At 34.9% G+C, this 23,039-nt stretch overlaps 2 protein-coding genes across 4 annotated transcripts; both read right to left on the reverse strand.

The window, feature by feature from the left end:
- Positions 1 to 115: 115 nt before the first annotated feature.
- Positions 116 to 5,662, reverse strand: LOC100782869 (cleavage and polyadenylation specificity factor subunit 6). Its single transcript, XM_041017803.1, has 2 exons — positions 3,193 to 5,662; positions 116 to 434 (listed from the first exon to the last, which is right to left on the reverse strand). The coding sequence occupies exon 1, from the start codon at positions 5,491 to 5,493 to the stop codon at positions 3,382 to 3,384; it is 2,112 nt and encodes a 703-aa protein (XP_040873737.1). The 5' UTR covers positions 5,494 to 5,662; the 3' UTR covers positions 116 to 434; positions 3,193 to 3,381.
- Positions 5,663 to 14,434: 8,772 nt separating this feature from the next.
- On the reverse strand, positions 14,435 to 19,325 carry LOC100813702 (cleavage and polyadenylation specificity factor subunit 6). 3 transcript variants are annotated; one of them, XM_041017804.1, is made up of 4 exons: positions 19,178 to 19,325; positions 16,769 to 19,054; positions 15,919 to 15,960; positions 15,223 to 15,823 (listed from the first exon to the last, which is right to left on the reverse strand). In XM_041017804.1, exon 2 carries the CDS (start codon positions 19,035 to 19,037, stop codon positions 16,956 to 16,958), a length of 2,082 nt encoding a protein of 693 aa, XP_040873738.1. In that variant the 5' UTR covers positions 19,038 to 19,054; positions 19,178 to 19,325; the 3' UTR covers positions 15,223 to 15,823; positions 15,919 to 15,960; positions 16,769 to 16,955. The 3 variants fall into 3 exon arrangements, with proteins under 3 accessions (XP_003532176.1, XP_040873738.1, XP_040873739.1); XM_003532128.4 differs by lacking the exons at positions 15,223 to 15,823; positions 15,919 to 15,960 and adding an exon at positions 14,435 to 14,725; XM_041017805.1 differs by lacking the exon at positions 15,919 to 15,960.
- Between the last annotated feature and the right edge of the window lie 3,714 nt (positions 19,326 to 23,039).

A 23,039-nucleotide genomic window follows, 5' to 3' on the forward strand; every position in this document is an offset into this window, starting at 1 on the left:
ACACCGCTGCCATGCTAACAAAATGTGAGGGAGAAAACAACAAAAAAGAAGTGGGGGAAAAATGATACAACAGCCAGCCAAAAGGTGGGGGGGAAAAGATACAACAGCCACCCAATAAGAAACGGCACATTATCAGCATCCTCTGCTAAATCCTAGTACATATTTCAAACAATAAGTTCTAAATAATCTGACACATTTCAGACTTCAGCAAGTTAAACCCATTACATCAACACTGATGGTTTAATTAATCATGTGCTAATAACTGAAACATAAATTCAAATCAAAAGCTAATACTTCATAGCAAGAGTTCCACTTCTCAATGTATGAATGTAAGAAAAGGATTGTCATGACTTGAATCTCCATCATTGAAGAGGCTTGATCCCCATCACAACCCAGAGTTTGAATGAACAGTTTCCTTTCTCAAAACAATTGTCCTACACAAAACAGAAACCCATAACAATGACAATTGTTTGCAATTCAGAAAGCATCAACAGAAAGAAGAAAAAGCACGTATAAATCATACAAAAAGGGGGAAAAAATACTTCAAACCAAGGGTTTTAGACCATACAAATGCATATAACTACAAATTTTATTAGAAATATTGATGTTCGAATATCTAAAAGTTTTTGCCTCAGAAGGAGGAAATGATGCATGATACATTATAGGACAATTGTGTTAACTTATTGTTGGGGATCTTTTCTTGTTAGAGACTGGGCATTTTATCTAATCTGTAGTAAATAATTTGTTCCCGCAATACAATTAAGCAGGTTAAGTACTGATTCCAACTATATAGAGGTTAGTGCTTTGTCTTTGACATCATCTAAAAGAATTAATTGAAAGTCACCCTACTTTCTTTTTCCTCCTTCCATGCCTAAACCTTATACTTTTAAGTTTTAACATGGCAAATACCATCCTCCATAACCTAAAAGCCATTATTTTTCCACTTGCAAATTCCAAGAAAAACAAAATTTTGAACTCCCAAGTTTGGTATACACAGTTTTCAACAACCAACAATAACAAACGCTTTTCTTTTAAGGTTGGGTCAACTACATGGATTGTTGAACAATGTCATTGTGTTATGTCAATAACCAGTTCCTCAGAGATGATACCTAGGTCTAGTCCGTTTTTAATAGTTATACATTATACTTAGTTTTTCTTGTCCTTCCTCCACCTATAATTTTATTTCATTTCCCTTTGGCCATGCACAAATTCCAGGCAACAAACCCATATATTTTCTTCCACCTATGCTACTTTCTCTCTCCTCCCACAACTGACCATATCATATTAACACATAAAGAGTGGGTTTCAGCTCCAACTGACCCTACTATCATTCTTGCCAATCCCAACTTGGCACAATACTAGAAGGTCACTATTGCCAAAGCTACTACAACCCACCAAACAATGTACTAGGGTTAAAATATCTACAAAATACCTTAGCAGAAGAGAATGAAGCATAACACATTAGAATTGTGTTAGCTTGTTTTTAGGGATCTAATGTTGATAAACTTAAACTTATTCTTAAGGATTTTTTCTTATCTTTAGTATGACATTTGTTCACCATTTGCACAGTTAAAAGTCAAACACTTGACTTGTTTCCTTTATAAATAGGGGTTGACTGAGTGCTTTGTCTACTGTATAGCCTAGTCCGTATTATTAATTATTAATCTAATTACATATTTAAGATATAGGCAAAATTCTCCTTTATCTCTTTTTTCCCTTCCCTTCCTAAAACCCACAATTTCAACAATGCAAATCATTCAAGAATGGCCCTAATTTCTCAACCCTTTTAATATCCATGTCCAAAGATCCTACTACAGCTTAGGCTAGGTATTTTTAAGGGAACAACTTGTGAAAACTATATCTCAAACAAATACCTCGACAAGTGTTAAAAATATAGTCTAAGGAAGGAAGTTAAGCAGTGTTCTTGGTAATTTAAAAATTTCAAGGGAAAAACTATATTTGGGCATTCAGCAAATCCACAAAGTCATGCAATTACAGACCATTTGAAGCTTCAATGTTTACATATTATATGCTCATCCCAATATCATAATTTATTACTCTAGAAACATGTAGCCATGGATCCATATGTAAAGACATACATTACCAAAGTAGAACTTTGATATACAGCAATCCAAGTGTAGATATACCACTTATTAGACATAAGGGAAGGGTACTGAACAGCCTGGGAAACTAGTTACTAATATGCACAATGAGAAGCTGCATAGCTGACTCCTTTAGTTTACTTTACATAATTAGCCCAACAAAATAAAAATAAAAAATCATGACCGTAAAGTGTTTAGCAGACAACATATACATTTCCATTTCATCCAGAATCCATAGTCAAACAGCCACCTGGTCCAGAAGCAGAGAGGTATGAAAGTGATACAGCATCATAAGGGGGATCACAGAGAAAGAAAAAAGCTTCAAATGCATTTGGTGGAACTCATGCAGAATTTTAAGCAATGATGATAAATAGAATAAAGTGCACAGATAAACAAAAGAAATACAACAATTAAACATTAACTAGACAATAGAAGAAAGGAAATTTTAAATTAAAAAATAATAAGAATTTATTTAGATAGATAAAGAGTTAAAGACGTTAGTGTTAGATAAGAGGGAAATAAAAAAGTAGATAAGAAGTTTTCCAAAAGAAACCACAAAGCAGAAGGAAAAGAAAAAGGAAACTCCTCACATAGAAAACCACAAAACAAATAAGGGGAAAACAAAAGGACTCCCAAACCCTCTATCTATGAAACACCCACAACAAAAGCAAAACACAGATACCAAAAACAATATCATGATAATATTTAAAACTAAAAGTTTCTTATTGAACCTTATGATACATATTGATAGGCTTCTCATTTGTTGGCTATAGTTTAGTACTTTAGTTGTAGCCATCTAGGATGCCTGAGCTTATACTTCTGGGCTCAGTTTTGAAAAAAGAAAAAAAAATGCAAAAATTAAAAGGCTTGATCTCAATCATGCTAATTCCTCCTTTGGCCTGGGCCCTGCAGAAATCTACTAGCTAAAAACTCTAAACAGTCAAGCAGTAATCTTCTCTAGATTGTTGTCATGTCATCTATGGTTAAAATAATCTCAGCTCCCAACTGGTTCTATAACAGGCAGTGAGCTCATATCACAAATCGAGATGTAATAACACAAGCAGGCTAAGAATTGAAGTCGCAAACTAACCTTTCTCAGAGAAGAAAGAAACCATGCTCCTAACAAGAAGCAAATAGAACAAGTGATTGAAATAAAACAGCTGCTCAACAACATCTGGGCCCCAGACAATCTAAGCAAATGACAAATCCTGACTTTTTGGACACTGTTGTTTCCTTCCTCAGTGGAAGTGTTCAGAGAAATAACAGCCAGCAAACATAGTTATTCAGAGGTAAGCCTCCGCCTCTTCCCATAATCAGCATCTCTTGGCCTAGAATGGTGTTCTTCCTCTTGTGATAATCGTGACTTGCTGTGCATCCTTGATGATCGTCCCCTCTCCCACTCATCATCATGCTCTGCCTCCCGGTCTCTGTACCTATGATGATCTGCATACTTGTCCCTATCTTCTCTGTGCCTGTCACGCTCACGGTGATCCCTTTCGCGGTCACGATCACGGTCTCGAGATCGTTCACGGTCACGATCACGAGATCGTTCTCGGCCCGTTTCTCTATCATCACGATGCCTTCTTTCAGACCATTCATGGTCATGGCCCATGTCTTCTTCTTTAGGTGCATCTCTTTCATATCCTTGATCTCTATCATCTCTGTACCTTCTCTCAGAAGTACCAGACCAGTCTCTTTCCGAGCCTCTATCTTTCTCCCTCATAGGCCACCCAGCTCTATCATGACTCACCTCACCATACTGATGGTCAGATGCAGCTTCCTCCCCATAACTGGACTCTCCAGCCTTCCCACCACCAGGCTCTTCACCACCCCATCCACCCATATTTGGATCTGACCACATTCCCATATTAGGACCATCCATGCCTGATCCGGGCATCATCCCCATACCATTAACAGGCATCCCTCTTCCGAAAAAGGCTGGATTAACATGAGGTGCCACTCCAGGCAAACCAACACCTCCAACACCAGGGAATGAAGGCAAAATCCCAGAAAATGGAGGCGTCGGAGCACCGGGAAAGCCTCCATAGCCACCCATTCTACCCATGGGACCACCAAATGCAGGATCAAAACCCTGATTCATCATTGACTGAGGATGCAACATTGGAGGGGTACCACCCATACCCTGTCCAAATCCGTTTCCACCATGGCCCATTATACCTCTACCACCCATCCCACCACCTCTATTCCTCATTGGATTAACAGGCCCTCTATTCCCCATACCAGGATTGTTCCCTCTCCCCCAGTTACCTCCTCCTCTTCCATAACCTCTATTCCCTTCTCCACCTTGGTAATTACCAACTGTCGAAATATTACTCCCGCCAGGCTTAGCCCCTGCATCAGCAGGCCCCCTCCTTCCCTGAGGAACAGCAGAAGGGTTCATCTGCTGATTCCTATTTATCTGAGCCTCCCCCATTTTCTTAACTGTAAAAGGCGATGCAAACGCAACAACACACGGCCTCCCATTAAAAACATGCCCATTCATCCCTTCCTTACAAGCAGTGGCAGCAGAAGGGTCAAAAAACTCAACCTGACAATACCCCTTCGACTTCCCACTCGCCTTCTCATCGAAAAACTTCACCTCCTTAACAGGCCCATACTTACTAAGCTCAGTTTCAAGCTCAGCATCAGTAGTCCACCAATGCAAATCACCCACAAACAGTATAGTACCACCAGAACCACCAGCAGCACCACCACCACCACCACCTCCAACTCCTCCAGTATTAACACCACTAACAGCACTCACACTGTTCCCAACACCATTTCCACCAACCCTAATAACATTCCCTCCTCCTCCACTACCACCACCACCACCTTGACATTGTCTCACCAAACCCTCATTTCCCACACTCCCAACAACCACACCAGGTGGTTGCTGCCCAATCCCCTGCACTGCAGCACCATCATTCCCACCCTGATCCTCAATTTCAGTCAGTTTCCCAGATTGGTTCCCTAATTCAACCCTAATCCCGCCTTTGGAACCCACATCGTTCCCTCTAAACCCTTGATTCTGAAACCCATCAACACTCCCAGAAACCCTAGATTCCACAACCCCGCTTCCACCACCACCGACACCCTCTCCACCGCCACCGTCACCCGGTATCGAGACCCCAGTGGCATCCGGAACCGCCGGCGGCGGCGGCGGAGGCTTCTTTTCCTCGACGTCGTCGTTTCGAAACCCCGAATCGTCGTTCTTGCGCAACGATTGAAGAAACCCTTCGCCGACGTTGACGTCGTTGTAAAGATCCTCGTAATCGTCGTCTTCTTCCTCGCCCAAGAAACCGTCGTCGGCGACGGCGGATATAGCTTCGTTACGGTGGAACTGATCCATGGGATCGCCGCTCTCACCGTACCCTCCCTCGGCCTCGTCCATTTTTGGGTCTCTTTCCTTTAGCTTCTTCAAATTAGGGTTTGCAGTGAGGAGTGAGACAAAGAATGGAGTGCAAGCATGTGAAAATGTAAACGCAGCGTAGAGAAGAGAGATATGCGATTTGTTTAAGAACTAATGTAATCAAATCTAATCACAATCTAGATAATGCATTTCATATACACTTCTATAGCCATTAGGCACACACCCCCAATACATCTTACTTAGACACACCAACCAATGCTACAATGACACATGGCATAGCTCGTCTCGCTAACTAATAATGAAAAAGACACGTGTAGAATATAAAATAACCATAACCTTATTTTTGGATATAACAATAAATCGACAACAATTACAACATCTCATATTTGTTGTGAACTTATATATTCAATGAAAATGAATGTGGAAAGATTACCATGCGAGAATCATAGAACTATTACTTTATTCCATGGAAGTCTTGTGTGTTCCTCAATAGCTAAGAATATCCCCATTGGAGTTTCTTCTCGAATATAATGCAAGGTTGAGGTTTGTTTTAGAATTGCATTTTTCATCCACAAATCTATGCTTCTTGCACTTTACCCCTATATATCAACAATTGAAGCATTATTGTGTCATTGTCATTCAAACACATTGAGAAATCAACAACCATGTATTGATTCACTTGAGTCTAAGGGTGGAACTTGAAAATGGTTATTTATATGTCATTGTAGGGAAATGGCAGATCTTAGTATGACTTTCACATCTGCCAATTTTGACCAAAACTTCTACAGATATAGTAGGTATTACAGGATAAGTTGCTTTATTCATGCTCATACATTGTTTAAGTTTAACTAATTCAACTCCCCCTTCCATTGATGGCAAGTTCATGATGTAGTTAGATGCAACTTTTTTTAGTGGTATTAAATGAAGTAGATGATGAAAAATGATCTTATAATAAGACAAAGAAGAAATATGGTTCTACTTTAAAGTTTCTTAGGCAATAGCAGAAAATGAAATAAGCTCTTTTTGGTTAGTTGTTGAGTTTTTGCTTGTGATGAATGTAAGTGTGACAATGATATGATTATTAGGCAAAAATGTTCATGCAAGTGTTATGTATTTGCGGTAATGCTTCAATGAATTGAAAAACAATTTAAAGCCAAATCTCATGATCGATAAAAGAAATCTTAAACAAGTGAATTGATCCAAGACCATATAGCCTTTCATGGACATTCCACACAACTATCAAAAGAAGGAAAGAAAAGGAAATAAGTGGTTGCGTCTCTATGGTCCTAAAAGATATGTTTAAATAAAGACTAATAATTGGTTAACTAAATCCTACCCCAAAATATAGGTCCTAATTAGCCCAATTACAAATTAATTCCACAAAATCTAGTTAAGTTGCAAAGTAAAACCTTCATGGTCGTGTTATTCTAGCCAAAGGAGAAAAACCTTAGAGTTGAGGATATCCGATCTAAGCTAAGCAAGTTGTGGAAACCTCTGAAGCAGTGGAAGGTGATACCTCTTGGAAGAGGGTTCTACGAATTTGGGTTCTCCTCTCAAGGGTTGTATGGGTTGCTGGTACATGGAATTTGCAACCAGATTCTAATCCTAACAATATGAAACAAACCCATACTCAGTGTTGGGTTAGAATTCATGACTTGCCTCAAGAATATTTGAGATCGCAACAAGCCCAGGCACTTCAATAGTTCTTGATGAGGCCACCCACAGCAAGAATTTTTGACATTTTGCTCGAATTCTTGTAGATGTGGATCTGGCAGAAAAACTTAATATTGAGATTCTTGTTGAAAGATAAAGATTACGCGTTCTATGTTGGAGTAGAGTACGAAAGACTGCCAATGTTTTGTGATCAATGTCATGTTGCAAACAATCGAATAGAGGAAATCAATAGAAATATGCTCTATTCAGGCATGTGGCTCAACAACAGAAGGCTATTTATCCTTCTCTGGTAGCTAATGTTAATGATGATGGCCATTTAATTGATGGAAGCAATCGTCATTTTGCCTTAGAAGATGTCGACAATGACTCTGGTAGTCATCATTCTGTAACTCAGAGTCTTGTTGTTGATTCTCAAGCAACCGAAATCTAGGAGTACCCCCAGCTACAAACTGCTCTTATCCCAGCAAATTCTGCATATATGGAAGATTTAAATCTTTGGCCTATTTAAGTACAACGGGATTTCAAGCTTCTCTCTAAATTTTGGACATATAATGTGGATGAAAACATAATAGAGGAGCCTAGGGAAAAGGAGTTCTCCACTGTCACTTCTAAGGGAAACAAGAAAAAGATGAATGTTAAGCAAAAGGCTTCATCCTCCAACTAGACTGCCAGAAACCGTTTTTTGGTTGGAAAGAAACTACTTTGACATTAGGTTGATCTTATAACATTTTCGTGCTTTTGGTAATCCTGTAATCTTTTTGTACATGATAGACCAGCTTTATCCTTTTCAAGTCTAGGCTATGTTCCGCTTTTTCTTGCCTCCTGGGTTTGGTTTTGCCCCCCTCCCCCCATGGCTTTTGCTTCCTCTTTCCTTCTTTTTATGAATTCGGTCCTTCGTGTTTAAAGAAACAAGGAGGAAAGGTCAAAATAATTAAAATCCAAAAACTAACTAAAATTTACATTAAAACCCAATATGTCAACCAAAATCTTAGGTTACATGAAATAACTAACTAACCAAAATAATATACTCAAACTAGACTTATATTTGTTACATAAAATCTTAGGTTTCTTGTGAAAATAAAAAATTTGGATTTGGTTGGAAGGAGACACGATATAATAAGTGATCAATCAAGTTCTCTAATCAAAACGAGTTTTCGACAAAGTCAATGAATATTTAACAAAAATACCATAATGATTCAAAGATATAACTAAAAATTAACTATAAAAGTACAAATATATAAAAAAAAATATGTTAATGTATATTTTACCAATATACAAAGTCAAATAATATTTCGTATCAATGTCATAGTGAGTTCATTAATTCACCAAATTTCTTTTTCACAAGATTTTGAGGGAAAAATGTTACATTAGTGTTTTGGTCCTCTAATTTATTATTTATGTTCGATTTGATCCTTTATTTTTTATTCAATTTAATCCTTTAATTTTTAAAATTGGTTTAATATGATCTTGCCGTCTAAATTAAACTAACCTTATTAGAAAATGTGTATTTTGTGGCGGTTTAAAATTACTTAGTGGTGATAAAACTGCCACAAAGTATAATTGCATAAGATTGTTGACCCAATTTAGATGATAAGACTAAATTGAATGGATTTTAAGAATTAGATAACCAAATTAAAAAAATAAAACAAAAATTAGACAACCAAATTAATTCTAAAATATAAATTAGAGGAAAAAATTAACTTAACAAAAAAATGTTCACATTGTTATTTCTTCCCTTTAAATATAGTAAATAAAAGTTAGAGATAAAGAAATGATTTCTCATGGAATAAGTTAGCTTTCATTCTTATGCTAATGCTAGGGAATAGTCATGATCCTCCAAATTTACATCTACATGATTGATTAAGTCAAATATTTGAGAAATGGCACCTGCAACAACATAAGCAGAAACATGATCAATATTTAAGCAAATCAAATAATTTTTATACAAAGAGTAATGAATTCTCATTTAATAACTAAAGTTTAATGTTAGTTTCATACGAGGACTAAAACATAAAACTTATTTTAGTATCTAATATATTGTATATCACATAAGACTTCTATTGCATGCGTCAACATTCATTTAGTCCAATTATAACATAGTCAAACAATAGGGACAAAATGTTAATTTCTTATAAGGATCAAAATTTAGAATTTTCTGATTCAGATATTAACTCAATCTCATAAATGTGTCAACTATAAAAATCAAATGATTAATTTAACCTAAGTATAATATATCATAATCTAACATAATTCATGGTCAATTACTATCTTTTTATCCAATTTAATAGTTAATTTTAGTTGTGTTGAATGCCATATCATCTTTTTACTATTTTTTTCAAAGACATAAATGAGGCTAATTGACCAAACAAGAGAATTTTTATAATGAATATAAAAATAAGACTTTTTTTTAAACCTAAATATGTTTATCATATCTAAAAAATAGATCATTTTCAATTTACTACTTAAAATTAACTTTTGGTCATCTATGTACCTGAAATTTATTTTTATTTACCACCTTTTGTTAGTGTCATTTTGTTAAGTGATAACATGACAGATAGAGTGTCACGCCATCAAGTATAATCACTGACGCATCAGTGCCACATCATTTTTTATTATTTAAAAAATTCAATTTTCCTTCTTCCCCTTCTTCCTTCACCTCCCCCCACCCCCAACTTTCGCTATGTCATCGTCTCCCCCTTCGACAAAGTCTTCGGTGAGGGCTACCTCTACGCCCAAGGCACCACTGCTGCAGAGGTCCAAGTCGTCAACACCGTCGACGAACTTTGCGGTGGTGCCACCGCAAACCTCAAAATGGAGCTTAGCGACTGCCATAGTGACCACAACGTCGTCTGTGATATGCTCCAGGTTCTTCTTCACCTTTCTTCTTCTATTTGTCACCAAACCCACATGTGTGTGTTACAATTACAATGTTGTTGTTTCTCACGAATATGATGTTCTGTTGTTGGGCTCTAGTTTGTGTTTTGTAGTTGAATGATCCTACCTTGTGTGTGAAACCAAACTAAGGAGGGGTCAAAAGGGTTATGATTGGAATATGAGGCATCCCTTGCAACATCTCCATGGCAATGTTGTGGTGGTGTGGGGTCAGACGACGGTGGTGGTGCAGGGTTGTTTTTTGTTGGAGAAGGGGAAGAAGGATAATGGGAAGTCACGTTTTTTTTAATAATTAAATAATAAATAATGACATGACTTCAATTTGACTATGTGTTAAGTGATTAGACTTGGTGACGTGACACTTTGATTATTATGTCATCACTTAACAGAATGAGATTAACAACGAATATTATATTAAAACATAAAAAAATCAGGTACGTAGAAGGCCAAAAATGAATTTTAGGTAGCAACTTGAAAATGACCTATTTTTTAGATATGAAAAACATATTTAAGCATTTTTTATCAATGAAAATCAAAGATAAATATATTAAACTCCCTTAGTAAAAAAGAGTTGAGGAATGTTAGCATCACTCTCTATGTCACTCTCCCTCAAATATTTTCTTTATGATTAGTTGGAATTATTGAAAATCGTCAATTTTATTAAATTTTTATACTCATCTCTCTATTAATTTTTTTATCATTATAAACTCTCATTTAATTAGAGATATTTTAGTCTACAAATAATTAATGCAAGAGACATTATGAATTGAGTATTATAAAAAATATGAAACACCACTTTTAATTTGGATCTTGTAGATAGAACCACATTAAATATTACTTATGTGAGCCATTTTTTACCTAGTCAAAAGGTCAACTTGTAATCAAATTTATGAATTTCGTACTAAATGAAAGTCAAAGGTTAACTCACCAATCACATTGGCCTCACGTGACATGTGATAAGCGTTATCCATACGTTATTTGTATACTGAAATCACATAGCAATTATCTCATTTTCTTCTCTTTTATTGTTTATTTTATGTTAAAACAATAAGAACTTATGAATTTAATACTAAATGAAAGTCAAAGGTCAACTCACCAATCACATTGGCCTCACGTGACATGTGATAAGTGTTATGCATATGTTATTTGTATACTGAAATCACATAGTAATTATCTCATTTTCTTCTCTTTTATTGCTTATTTTGTATTAAAACTATAGGAACTTAGCTTCTTTTGAGTTTTTATCCAGAAGATGCTAAAGTTAATGATTTTTATAGTAATTATTGTTATATTTTATAGAGTTGTAACAAAGGCCTAGAAGAGGATTCATGAATTGAAATGTCGCGCTCAGCGAGTCAGAACCGCTTAGCCCAAGCAAGTCGCTTAACACAAGAAGCCACATTGAAAGACAACTGTCACAAGCAAGCATGCTAAGCGCGCATCCAGCACTTAGCGCGCAGCCACTTGATCCAACTGTACAAATGTGCTCAGCGCAAGTGTTGCGTTAAATGCACAAAAGAGTTCTAATTGGTCAATCAGTTGGTGAAGCATATAAAAAGGAAATGAAACATTTGTTTCCTTAACAACGAAGTAACAAAGAAGTAGAGGAAAACAAATAAGCCAGTGCAAGGAAAATCCATTTCTGGAGCTCTGGTTGATCCATTTCTCTTCCCTTTCATCTCACTTTTATATTTGTAAGTCTCTCATAACACTAAGAGACTAAAACCACTCGTTGCTAGAAGCTCTACAAACTAATCTCTCTTTGATGTAATGATTCTAAACCATCTTTTAATATAATGTTATTATTATTCATCCATGTGCTTATTCACATACTTATGGCTTGATCATCCATCTTTATATACTGTTTTAGGATATAAATATTGGGAAATATTTGTATGCTAAGAACTTGAAAAGAATATTTAAAGGGAGTCATATATAGGGATAGAGTGGTCTTTTTTAGTTTATTCATGCATCTTTGCTCTTAATGTAAATCATTTAGTAATCAATTATCAAGGGATCGAAAACGATATTAAATGATTTAGGTTCTTTCACTTGAGGGATCTTAGTTAGAATAGACTAATAGATGTGGGAAATCTATTAAGATTACATCAAGAGTAATTTTGGTAAGCGGAGCCCCCAATATGTTCCTTAACTCATCATAACACCATCTCACAACTTCGAGCATTTGTGTTTCTTAACCTTCATCTTCCTTACTTTGTAGTTAATTCCTTTTAGTTTATACTTGTAGTTAATCAATCGATTTGAATCACTAATTGTTTAATTGTTAGATATACATATAACTTTGAGTACAAGTATAGTCCTTGTGGGATTCGATACTTGATCTTACCGTTTTATACTCTTTGTATAACTTGATACACTTGTCAAAGAGACAACAACATGCCACTATGCAAGAATTAATAACAATATACAAAGCAAATCGCCACATAGAGAGAGAAAGAGAGAGAGAGGTTAGCTTTCACGTTAGGATTTGAGTTGAGGGGTTATGAGATTAACACCTCTATATCCCATTTCTTCTTTGTATCTAAAGTCGTTCTAGATAGAAAGGTTGGTGTGTATCTAGCATAACATACTTTGTCCTTTAAATATAAATTGTTCCCTTATAAGACTAGATGGGGGTGATTACCAAAATAAGTGTCAAGTAAACTCACAAAAGAAACGTTCAATTTCGGGAACATCAGAAAGGGGTTTCATTATGGCGGATGTATCTATTACTGCGTTTTCTTGCGGATTCTAGTGTTCTTTTGGGGGATTTCCCTTTCATCAAAAAAATAAATTCGAAAGGGGTTTAATAATAAAGAACATAGATAACCCAATCTTGGAGAACATATACTTGTAAAGTAATGTATAGACCGAAAATAAATCAATAAACAATCATCATGCATTAACAATCATGGGAAACAACAAAATAAAAAGTGCTAATGGAATTTAATAGGCAGTCTCCTTCAAAGCATTCAAGGCTCTCACAATACTAAATTAAACATAGTAATTAAATGATAAATAAAGAAAAGTAACTCTTACAGAGATAATTGTATTCACTACTTCATAAAAGCACACAGTTCCTACACAATCGTATAATTTAAACACAAACTATCATACAAGGGGCATAAGCAAAGCAAATGGTATAACAGGTAGAGGCATAAACTGACCACTTTTAAATGATTAACAGACACATTCAAATTATATTATTATGTGAGTAAAAAAGGATACGAGAAAAAAAAAAAAAACTATATAACTATTCTAAGGAGGAGTTGGAAGCAAAGAATAAGGAGGATATCATCCCATGTCAAATTTAACATCTAAAATCGTATTCAGATTGTGTCTATCTGTCTTCAAATAGACATAAAATAAACCCTAAAAAATAGATTTAATGTCTATCAGAAATTAGACACAATATTTGAACATGACCTGTCCCACAAATAAAAAGATTATTCCCTGGAACATAAATTCATTTCAGAAATTTCTACATTTAATATATACTTTTGGAAGTAAAATAAGGTGCGGGGAAAAGAAGCCAATATAATATAAATCAAAGAGGACTAGAAACATACTTCTTCAAACACACACCCTTTATTTATTAAAAATTACAAAATTGCTACGAATAATCATTAAATATAATATAAAAACTCACAATTTTATTTTTAATAAATTTTAATCAATAAAAGAAAATGTATTCAAAAGAATGTGAGAAAAATGTTCCTACTATTTTTCATAAGACAAATGCCAGCAACACACTAACACTATTCAGTATTTTCAACACTCTTAATGTGCAATTCACTAAAAAAAATACAAAATTATAAATGGTATTCATTAAATAAGAAATGAAACCACACAAATTTTAAATTTTTTAACAAATTTCAGTGATCATAGAGTGCTTAAAAAAAGTGTCAAGAGAATGTCAATATCATTTCTCTAAATATAATATATGAAAATTTAATATAAACTTTGTTTCTTCATAAAGTGAAAAATCTGGCTCCCTCCTCTGTATTAGAAGCATTCAAGATACAAAGAGAGACAAATGAATACACTATGACCCTCCAATTCTCAACTGTTGGATTCTATTAGACTAGATATATAAACATGACAAGACCATAAAACAAAACTGGAGCTGGATTCTACCTTTATCAGTAAAGTTAATATCATTATATACATGAAAACATGTACAATTCTCCAGCTTTGAATGATTACAGTGATCAAATGGTTAGCTCTCTACATCATACACAATATTTGCATGCTACACCGCTGCTATGCTAACAAAATGTGAGGGAGAAAACAACAAAAAAGAAGTGGGGAAAAAATGATACAACAGAAAGCCAAAAGGTGGGGAAAAAAGATACAACAGCCACCCAACAAGAAACGGCACATTATCAACATCCTCTGCTAAATCCTAGTACATATTTCAAACAATAAGTTCTAAATAAGCTGCCACATTTCAGACTTCACCAAGTTAAACCCATTACATCAGCATTGATGGTTTAATTAATCATGTGCTAGTAACTGAAACATAAATACAAATCAAAAGCTAATACTTCATAGCAAAAGTTCCACTTCTCAATGTAAGAATGTAAGAAAAGGATTGTCATGGCTTGAATCTCCAACATTGTAGAGGCTTGATCCCCATCACAACCCAGAGTTTGAATGAACAGTTTCCTTTCTCAAAACAATTGTCCTAAACAAAACAGAAACCCATAACAATGATAATTGTTTGCAATTCAGAAAGCAGCTACAGAAATAAGAAAAAGCAGGCATAATTAAAATGGAAAAAGAAATAATTCCTCAATTCCGTTAAACAACACATAAATTTAATTGATGTATAGGTGTGAGAATAAAATATATTGACCCCAAAAGCAAACACAATTTTTAATCTTTGGAAAGCTGCAAACCAATGGTTTCAGACCATAGAAATGCATATAACATACAAAAATAGAAATATTGATGTTAGAATATCTATAAAAAAATTGCCTCAAAAGGAGGAAATGATGCATAATAGATTAGGACAATTGTGTTAACTTATTGTTGGGGATCTTTTCTTGTTAGGAAATGATGCATAATAGATTAGGACAATTGTGAGATTCTCCTTAATCTCTTTTTGCACTTTCCTTCCTAAAACCCACAATTTCAGTTTCAACAATACAAATCATTCAAGAACAGCCCTAATTTCTCAACCCTTTTCATATCCATGTCCAAAGATCCTACTACAGCCTAGGCTAGGTATTTTTAAGGGAACAACTTCCGAAAACTATATCTCAAACAAATACCTCAACAAAAGGGTTCAAAAATATAGTCCATGTAGGAGGTTAAGCAGTGTTCTTAGTAATTTTGAATTTTTGAGGGAGAAACTACATTCAGCAAATCCAGAAAGTCATGCAATTACAGATTATCTGAAGCTTCAATGTTTAAAATCATAAAAACTAGATTAAAAAATTCCAGAAAGTCTTGCTTAAATGTTTATATAGTATATGCTCATAATCCCAAAATCATAATTTCTTTTGCTAAAATTATGTAGCCATAATATATAAAGCATCCACTTTTGAATATAGAACTTTGATATAACCACATATTCAAGTGTAGATATACATTATACCACTTATTAGAACATAATCTTTAACAGTTATACTACCAATTGCAAGGGGGGAGGGGGATGATAACTGTACTGAACTTCATGGTAAACTAGTTACTAGTATGCACACATAAAAGCTACAAAACCAGAATGGTATATACATACATAGCTGAGTCCAGATTATAAACTCCCTTTTGAATAATTATCCTAACAATAAAAAAATGAATAATTATAACCATAAAGTCCTTAGCAGACAACATAGAGATTTCCATTACATCCAGAATCCATAGTCAAACATTCACCTGGTCCAAATGCTGAGACGTATGAAAACAATATGCATCACACTGGGAATAACAATGAAAAAAAAAAGATTCAAATGCATTTGATGGAACTCTAAGAATTTTAAGCATGGGTGATTACTAGAATAAAGAAGTGTGCACATGAACAAAAGAAATATTACATTGAAATATTAACTAGACAATGGAAGAAAAGAAGTTTAAATTTTTTGAAAAAATTCAGATAGACAGACATTTTTATTAGATAGGAACGGGAAAATACAAAAGTGGACAAGGTGTTCTCCAAAAGAAAACACAAAGCAGAAGGAAAAGAAAAGGCAAAATCCTCGGATAGAAAACTACAAAAATGTGTCAGAAGGGGGCAGGGTGAAGAAAGTAAAGGACTCCAGAACCCTCTACAGAACATCCACAACAAAAACAAAACACTGATACAAAAAACAAAAATCAGTTCCTTATTCAACTTCGTTAAATATCAATATGCTTCTGATTTGTTGGCTAGTTTAGTTCTTGGATGCCTGAGCTTATACTACAAGGTTTAGTTTTGAGGATTTACAAGGCTTGATCTCAAACATGTTAATTCTTCCTTGGAGTAGGAAGATAGAATATTTTAAAGCCTGCAGAAATCTACCAGCAAAAAACTCTAAAACAGTCAACAATAGTATTCTCTAAATTGATGTTATGTCATCTATGGTTAAAATTAAATCTCAGCTTACAATTGGTTCTATATCAATGGGAAAGTTCATGAAAAGGCAGAGGCATCTAGTATTATTCATCATAATGAACATAGCAGCCAGTAAGCTCATAAAAAATCGAGATCCAATAACACTAGAAGGCTAGATTGAAGTCTGAAACTAACCTTTCTCAAAGAAGAAAGAAACCATGCTCCTAAAAAGAAGCAATTAGAACAAGTGATGAAATAAAACAGCTGCTCAACAACTTCTGGCCCCAGAGAATTCAAGCAAATGACAAATCGTGATTTTCAGTTACTGTTTTTTCCTTCCAAAGTGGAAAGCATTCAGAGAAATAACAGGCAGCATACAAAGTTATTCAGAAGTAAGCCGCCGCCTCTTCCCATAATCAGCATCTCTTGGCCTAGAATGGTGTTCCTCCTCTTGCGATAACTGTGACTTACTGTGAGGCTTTGATGATCGTCCCCTCTCCCACTCATCATCGTGTTCTGCTTCCCGGTCTCTGTACCTGTGATGATCTGCATACCTGTCCCTATCTTCTTTGTGCCTGTCACGCTCACGGTAATCCCTTTCGCGGTCACGATCACGGTCTCGAGATCGTTCACGGTCACGATCACGAGATCGTTCTCGGCCCGTTTCTCTATCATCACGATGCCTTCTTTCAGACCATTCATGGTCATGGCCCATGTCTTTTTCTTTAGGTGCATCTCTGTCATATCCTTGATCTCTATCATCTCTGTACCTTCTCTCAGAAGTACCAGACCAGTCTCTTTCTGAGCCTCTATCTTTCTCCCTCATAGGCCACCCAGCTCTATCATGACTCACCTCACCATACTGATGGTCAGATGCAGCTTCCTCCCCATAACTGGACTCTCCAGCCTTCCCACCACCAGGCTCTTCACCACCCCATCCACCCATATTTGGATCTGACCACATTCCCATATTAGGACCATCCATGCCTGATCCGGGCATCATCCCCATACCATTAACAGGCATCCCTCTTCCAAAAAAGGCTGGATTAACATGAGGTGCCACTCCAGGCAAACCAACACCTCCAACACCAGGGAATGAAGGCAAAATCCCAGAGAATGGTGGTGTCGGAGCACCGGGAAAGCCTCCGTAACTACCCATTCTACCCATGGGGCCAAATGCAGGATCAAAACCCTGATTCATCATGGACTGAGGATGCAACAGTGGTGGAGTAGCACCCATACCCTGTCCAAACCCATTTCCACCATTACCCATTATACCTCTCCCACCCATGCCACCACCCCTGTTCCTCATTGGATTAATAGGCCCTCTATTCCCCATACCAGGATTATTTCCTCTCCCCCAATTACCTCCTCCTCCTCTTCCATAACTTCTATTTCCATCTCCACCTTGGTAATTACCACCTGTCGAAATATTACTCCCACCAGGCTTAGCCCCTGCATCAGCAGGTCCCCTCCTTCCCTGAGGAACAGCAGTTTGGTTCATCTGCTGATTCCTGTTTATCTGAGCCTCCCCCATTTTCTTAACCGTAAAAGGCGATGCAAATGCAACAACACAAGGTCTCCCATTAAAAACATGCCCATTCATCCCTTCCTTACAAGCAGTCGCAGCAAAAGCTTCATAAAACTCAACCTGGCAATACCCCTTTGATTTCCCACTGGCCTTCTCATCGAAAAACTTCACCTCCTTCACAGACCCATACTTGGAAAGCTCAGCTTCCAGCTCAGCATCAGTAGTCCACCAATGCAAGTCACCCACAAATAGTATGGTACCCCCACCACCACCAGGAGGAGCACCACCACCAACAACAACAACACCTCCACCTCCTCCAGTATTAACACTATTAACAGTACTCACACTATTCCCAACACCATTTCCACCAACCCTATTAACATTCCCTGCTCCTCCTCCACCACCTTGACCTTGTCTCACCAAACCCTCATTCCCGACACTCCCAACAACTCCACCATGTGGTTGCTGCCCAATCCCCTGCACATCAGTACCATCATTCCCACCCTGCTCCTCAATTTCACTCAATTTCCCAGATGGCTGCCCTAATTCAACCTTAAGCCCACCTGATCCACCTCCTCCACCAGAATTACCCCCTCTAAACCCTTGATTCTGTAACCCATCAACATTCCCAGAAACCCTGCCTTCCACAACTCCACTTCCACCGCCACCACCGACACCCGGTATCGAAACCCCGACAACGGGATCCTGATCAGGCTGCTGCAGCGGCTTCTTGTCCTCGACGACGTCGTTCCGAAACCCCGAATCCTCGTTCTTCCGCAACGATTGAAGAAACCCTTCGCCGACATTAACATCGTTGTAAAGATCCTCGTAATCGTCGTCCTCCTCGCCCAAGAAACCGTCGTCAGCTACAGCGGATATAGCCTCGTTACGGTGGAACTGATCCATGGGATCGCCTCCCTCACCTTCGTCCATTATTGGGGATTTCCCCCCTTCAAATAAAGAAAAAAAAAAGGCTCTTTATTTTAGGGTTTTAATCGATGAGTGAGATCAAGAATGAAAAAAAATGAATGGGATCAAAACGCAGCGTAGAAATGAGAGAGAGATCTTCTTACCAGGGCATGTGGTTGTGTGCAGAAGAGAAGAGTCAGAGAGACAGAGAGAGACAAACCCTAATATGGGAACTTGTTAACTAATCTAATGCTTTTCCTTGCTGTGTGTGTGAGTGAACTGACCTAAATTTTCTAATTTTTGTCATCTTTTTGTGACGTGAGTTAAATATATTTTTAGTTTTTATTATTTAGTGTTTTTTTCATTTGATAAAATTATTTTTTGTTTTTAGTTTTAAAAAGTTATGTTTGTTTTATTTTTTATTTTTTTAAAATAGTATTTTTTTACTATTCAAACATCATCTAAAGTGTTAAAAGAATAAAAATAAAATAAATATAATATGTAAAAACTAACAAAAGAAAATATATATTTTATAAGAACGAAAATCTAAAAACAATATTAAATTAGAAAGACCGAAAAAGGTATTTAAACTTAAATAAAATTAGGATATTCGTAACCAGTGTCCAAGTTGTAACACCCAACAATCACACCCCAAAAGAAAAAAAGATCCAAAGGTTGTGTAAGTATGAATTATACATTTGAGGATAATTTGGAATTAACTGATAATCGTGTTTAACTTAGAATAATTATGTGATAGGTGATCTTATGAGAAATTTCTTGAAAAGTACGTAAGGATAAAACACATTAAAAAAAATTTATGCTACTTTGTGAGAATAGTCATTGATACTAAAAGCAACTTATTGTCGAGGTCTTATACATGACTAGCTACGGAGGTTTCTAACTAATGAATAATTGAGTGAACTGTTGTAATATGAGAGTCGTTCAAAGTCGACAATTAAGAATATTATATAATTCTTAAGACATTATTTAAAATACTAAAAAAAATAGTTATGGTAAAAATTATAAGTGAGCGCAACAAAATCATAAACAACACAATTAATAAAAAAAAATCAATTTTAACTTCCTTAACTAATGTCTCATTGCCACATGTTAACATTTGTCATAAAATTATAAAATGGGTTTATTTTGTATACTTAACAACAGGAGGCAAGCTTTGTGTGCTCACCTTGAAGGTAATTAAAGTGGTTTTTTTTTTATTTTCTTTATTTTTGTATTGATCTTTGTATTTAAAAGTAAATTAGATTTTAAAAGTAATATAGTACTTTTTTTTCTATCAATCCAAAAAAATTACACTGTATTTCAATGGAACTCATATTTCTTATACTCTATTTTAATTCAAAAAAAGTCGTCCATTATTTTTCTAGATATGTGCCCAAACTTAATTGAAGTCTCCCTCATTCTTTGATATAAAAAAAAAAAAAGCATCTACTCTTGTTATCACAAATATTTTTACAGAAGACCTTATATATGTTATCTCGTATCTTGGGTGGCAAGTTTTTCTATGAGTAAAACCTACACATTTGCCTTCCCTCAAGAGTTTGACTTCAATCAAAAGGAGTCCAATGCCCATCAACGTGTCTGTTTTGCCACAACAACTTAGAGAACAATGGGCACATTTTCTTTGGATGTGAAAAATGTTGTTTCTGTTTCGTTAGCATTTGGGCTTTGGCCTAAAATCCAACATCATATCAATCAAGTTGAAGGAATTACATATCTCATTTTTAAACTCACTTGGAACCTTGCATCATGATTACAATTGCAGTATAATATCATGAATTACAAGTTGAAGGAATTACATATCTCATTTTTAAACTCATTTTTGGTGTGGATCTATGCATAAGGAACGAATGAGGTCATTTTCTGGTAGCCAAAATAACATGGCTAAATGGAATGTAAAATCCAGCAAAAGCAGAAGCATGGGGTCTTTTCCAAGCTCTATCATGGTTAAGGAATCATAATTTTTAAAATGTGGATATTGAGATGGATGCTAAAGTTGCTGTCGATATAAATTACAACAACTCAAATGGTTGTTCAGAGTTACAAGTTTTAATAAACAAATGTAAAATCCTCTTAACTAATTTTCCAATCTCTGTGGTGAATTTTGTAAGATGAGAAGTTAATCATGTTGTCCATAACTTACCTAGGGTATCAAGATTATATGTTAGCAGTCTTTCATCAAGTTCCTCATTGGATTTTCTCTTTCATTATGAATGAAATACCTTAATGTCTTCCTTCTAGGAAGAAAAAAAAAACCCTTAACACGTTTTTGAAAACAAACTAAGGTATTTAAATGACTATATTTGCTTTATCATTTTATATATTGTGTTGCATATTGAATCAGGAATCATCCTAATCCTATCACGGACCTTGGTTGATATTAAGTACTAAAATTAAACATAAAAAATTTCAAGGCAATAGAATAAAAATGTGAAGTTTAATTAGTAAAATCATAATGAATTATATTATTGGTATGAAAAATCTAATTAAACCAATATTAAATGAGATAATCCTAATTGTTATTGTCCAAACATGGAAAGAATGAAATCTTTATTTTTCTTAGGAGGCGTTTAATAGAAGATAAGTTTTGAGTTTTCTAAAAATCTTAGGATCCATTCGGGGTGGTTTCCAAATTTTTGTTTCTTATGTTTGGTATCCTTTTAAAAAAAATATATAAGATTATTGGGAAATAATGATTCCCAAAAATGTTTTTTTATCAAGTTTCCTAAGAAAACTTGTCCATGAGAGGAGACAAAAATCTTATTTTTTCGAGTTTAATTTTTCTTTTGATAAAGTAAAAATATAATTTAATTTTTCAATTCCTAGAAAATTTATCTAAATGCTTTTGATGGACAAACAAAAAGATTATTTCTTCCCTCAAACATGATTCGTATATGATTCATGATTTCTAAAAATCATGATTTTGGTACATGAAAAAAAATCTCTCCAATCAAACGTCCCTCTTAAAGCAGAATCAAATTCCCAGTATAAAATTAATGCCACATATCAAGAATAAATAAAAAAATCCAAATAGCTTAAAGCCTTACAATTATTCTAACATAAAAGAAAATAACAAAAATAAAAATAAAAGAAGTGAATATCTAAAATAAAAGCATTGCAATAATTGTTATATATATATATATATATATATATATATATATATATATATATAATGTGCTAAAAGAATTGTATAATGAATTGTTGTAGTGTAGTTAAGCCAACTAGAGCCATGTTTATCATAGAAATCTTTATAAAATTATAGAGATATGGAAACTGATTACCATAACAAGGCACTTGCTATTTAGACATCTAATTTTGATAAGTACACCCCATTTTCTCTTTCTATATTCTAATTATCCATTATACCCTTTTTTTCTTAGAGAGATATACCCCTTAGAAACCTTTCTTCTTTTTTGTAAATTTATTTTTATAACAATATATACTTATTCCAAAAATTTATTTCTAGAACTATGCATCATAGTTACAGTTCCACAAATACATTTTTGGAACAAATATATGTTATTCTAACAAGACATTTTTGATATTAGAAAATGAATGCTTTATCTTAAACTCTTATATTTTTTACTCTTAGTTTTTTTTATCCTACCATTAATGATCTTTAAACCATATCTAAAATTTTATTTTCATCTTATTTTCATTATTTTTTAAATCCTAATTTTATATCTCATATTCATTATATAATAGTGTTTATATTAAATGCAACATTGTGAATTTTTTCTTCACATGACACTTTGTTTCAAGGTATGCATCATCTTGATTATTAATATCATTGTTCAGATTATTATTATCATTATTATCAAGGTATTTAGAATAGGGGTGTACGTAGAGAAACTGGGGTACTTATAACAATGTTACACAGAAAACATGTGAAGAACAACAATACAAGCCCAAGACAAAACAACATTGGTACAAACCCAAAAAAACTTATTAGGACATTTTCACACTAACCCAAAAGGCCTAATAAACAGTACCACAATGTTTAACGAC

The sequence above is a fragment of the Glycine max genome, chromosome 8, assembly GCF_000004515.6.
Source record: "Glycine max cultivar Williams 82 chromosome 8, Glycine_max_v4.0, whole genome shotgun sequence".
NCBI lineage: Eukaryota > Viridiplantae > Streptophyta > Magnoliopsida > Fabales > Fabaceae > Glycine > Glycine max.

Excerpts from the sequence above, each read along its gene's own strand:
- LOC100813702 (XM_003532128.4), bottom strand. The coding sequence starts at position 19,037 with ATGGACGAAGGTGAGGGAGGCGATCCCATGGATCAGTTCCACCGTAAC.
- LOC100782869 (XM_041017803.1), bottom strand. The coding sequence starts at position 5,493 with ATGGACGAGGCCGAGGGAGGGTACGGTGAGAGCGGCGATCCCATGGAT.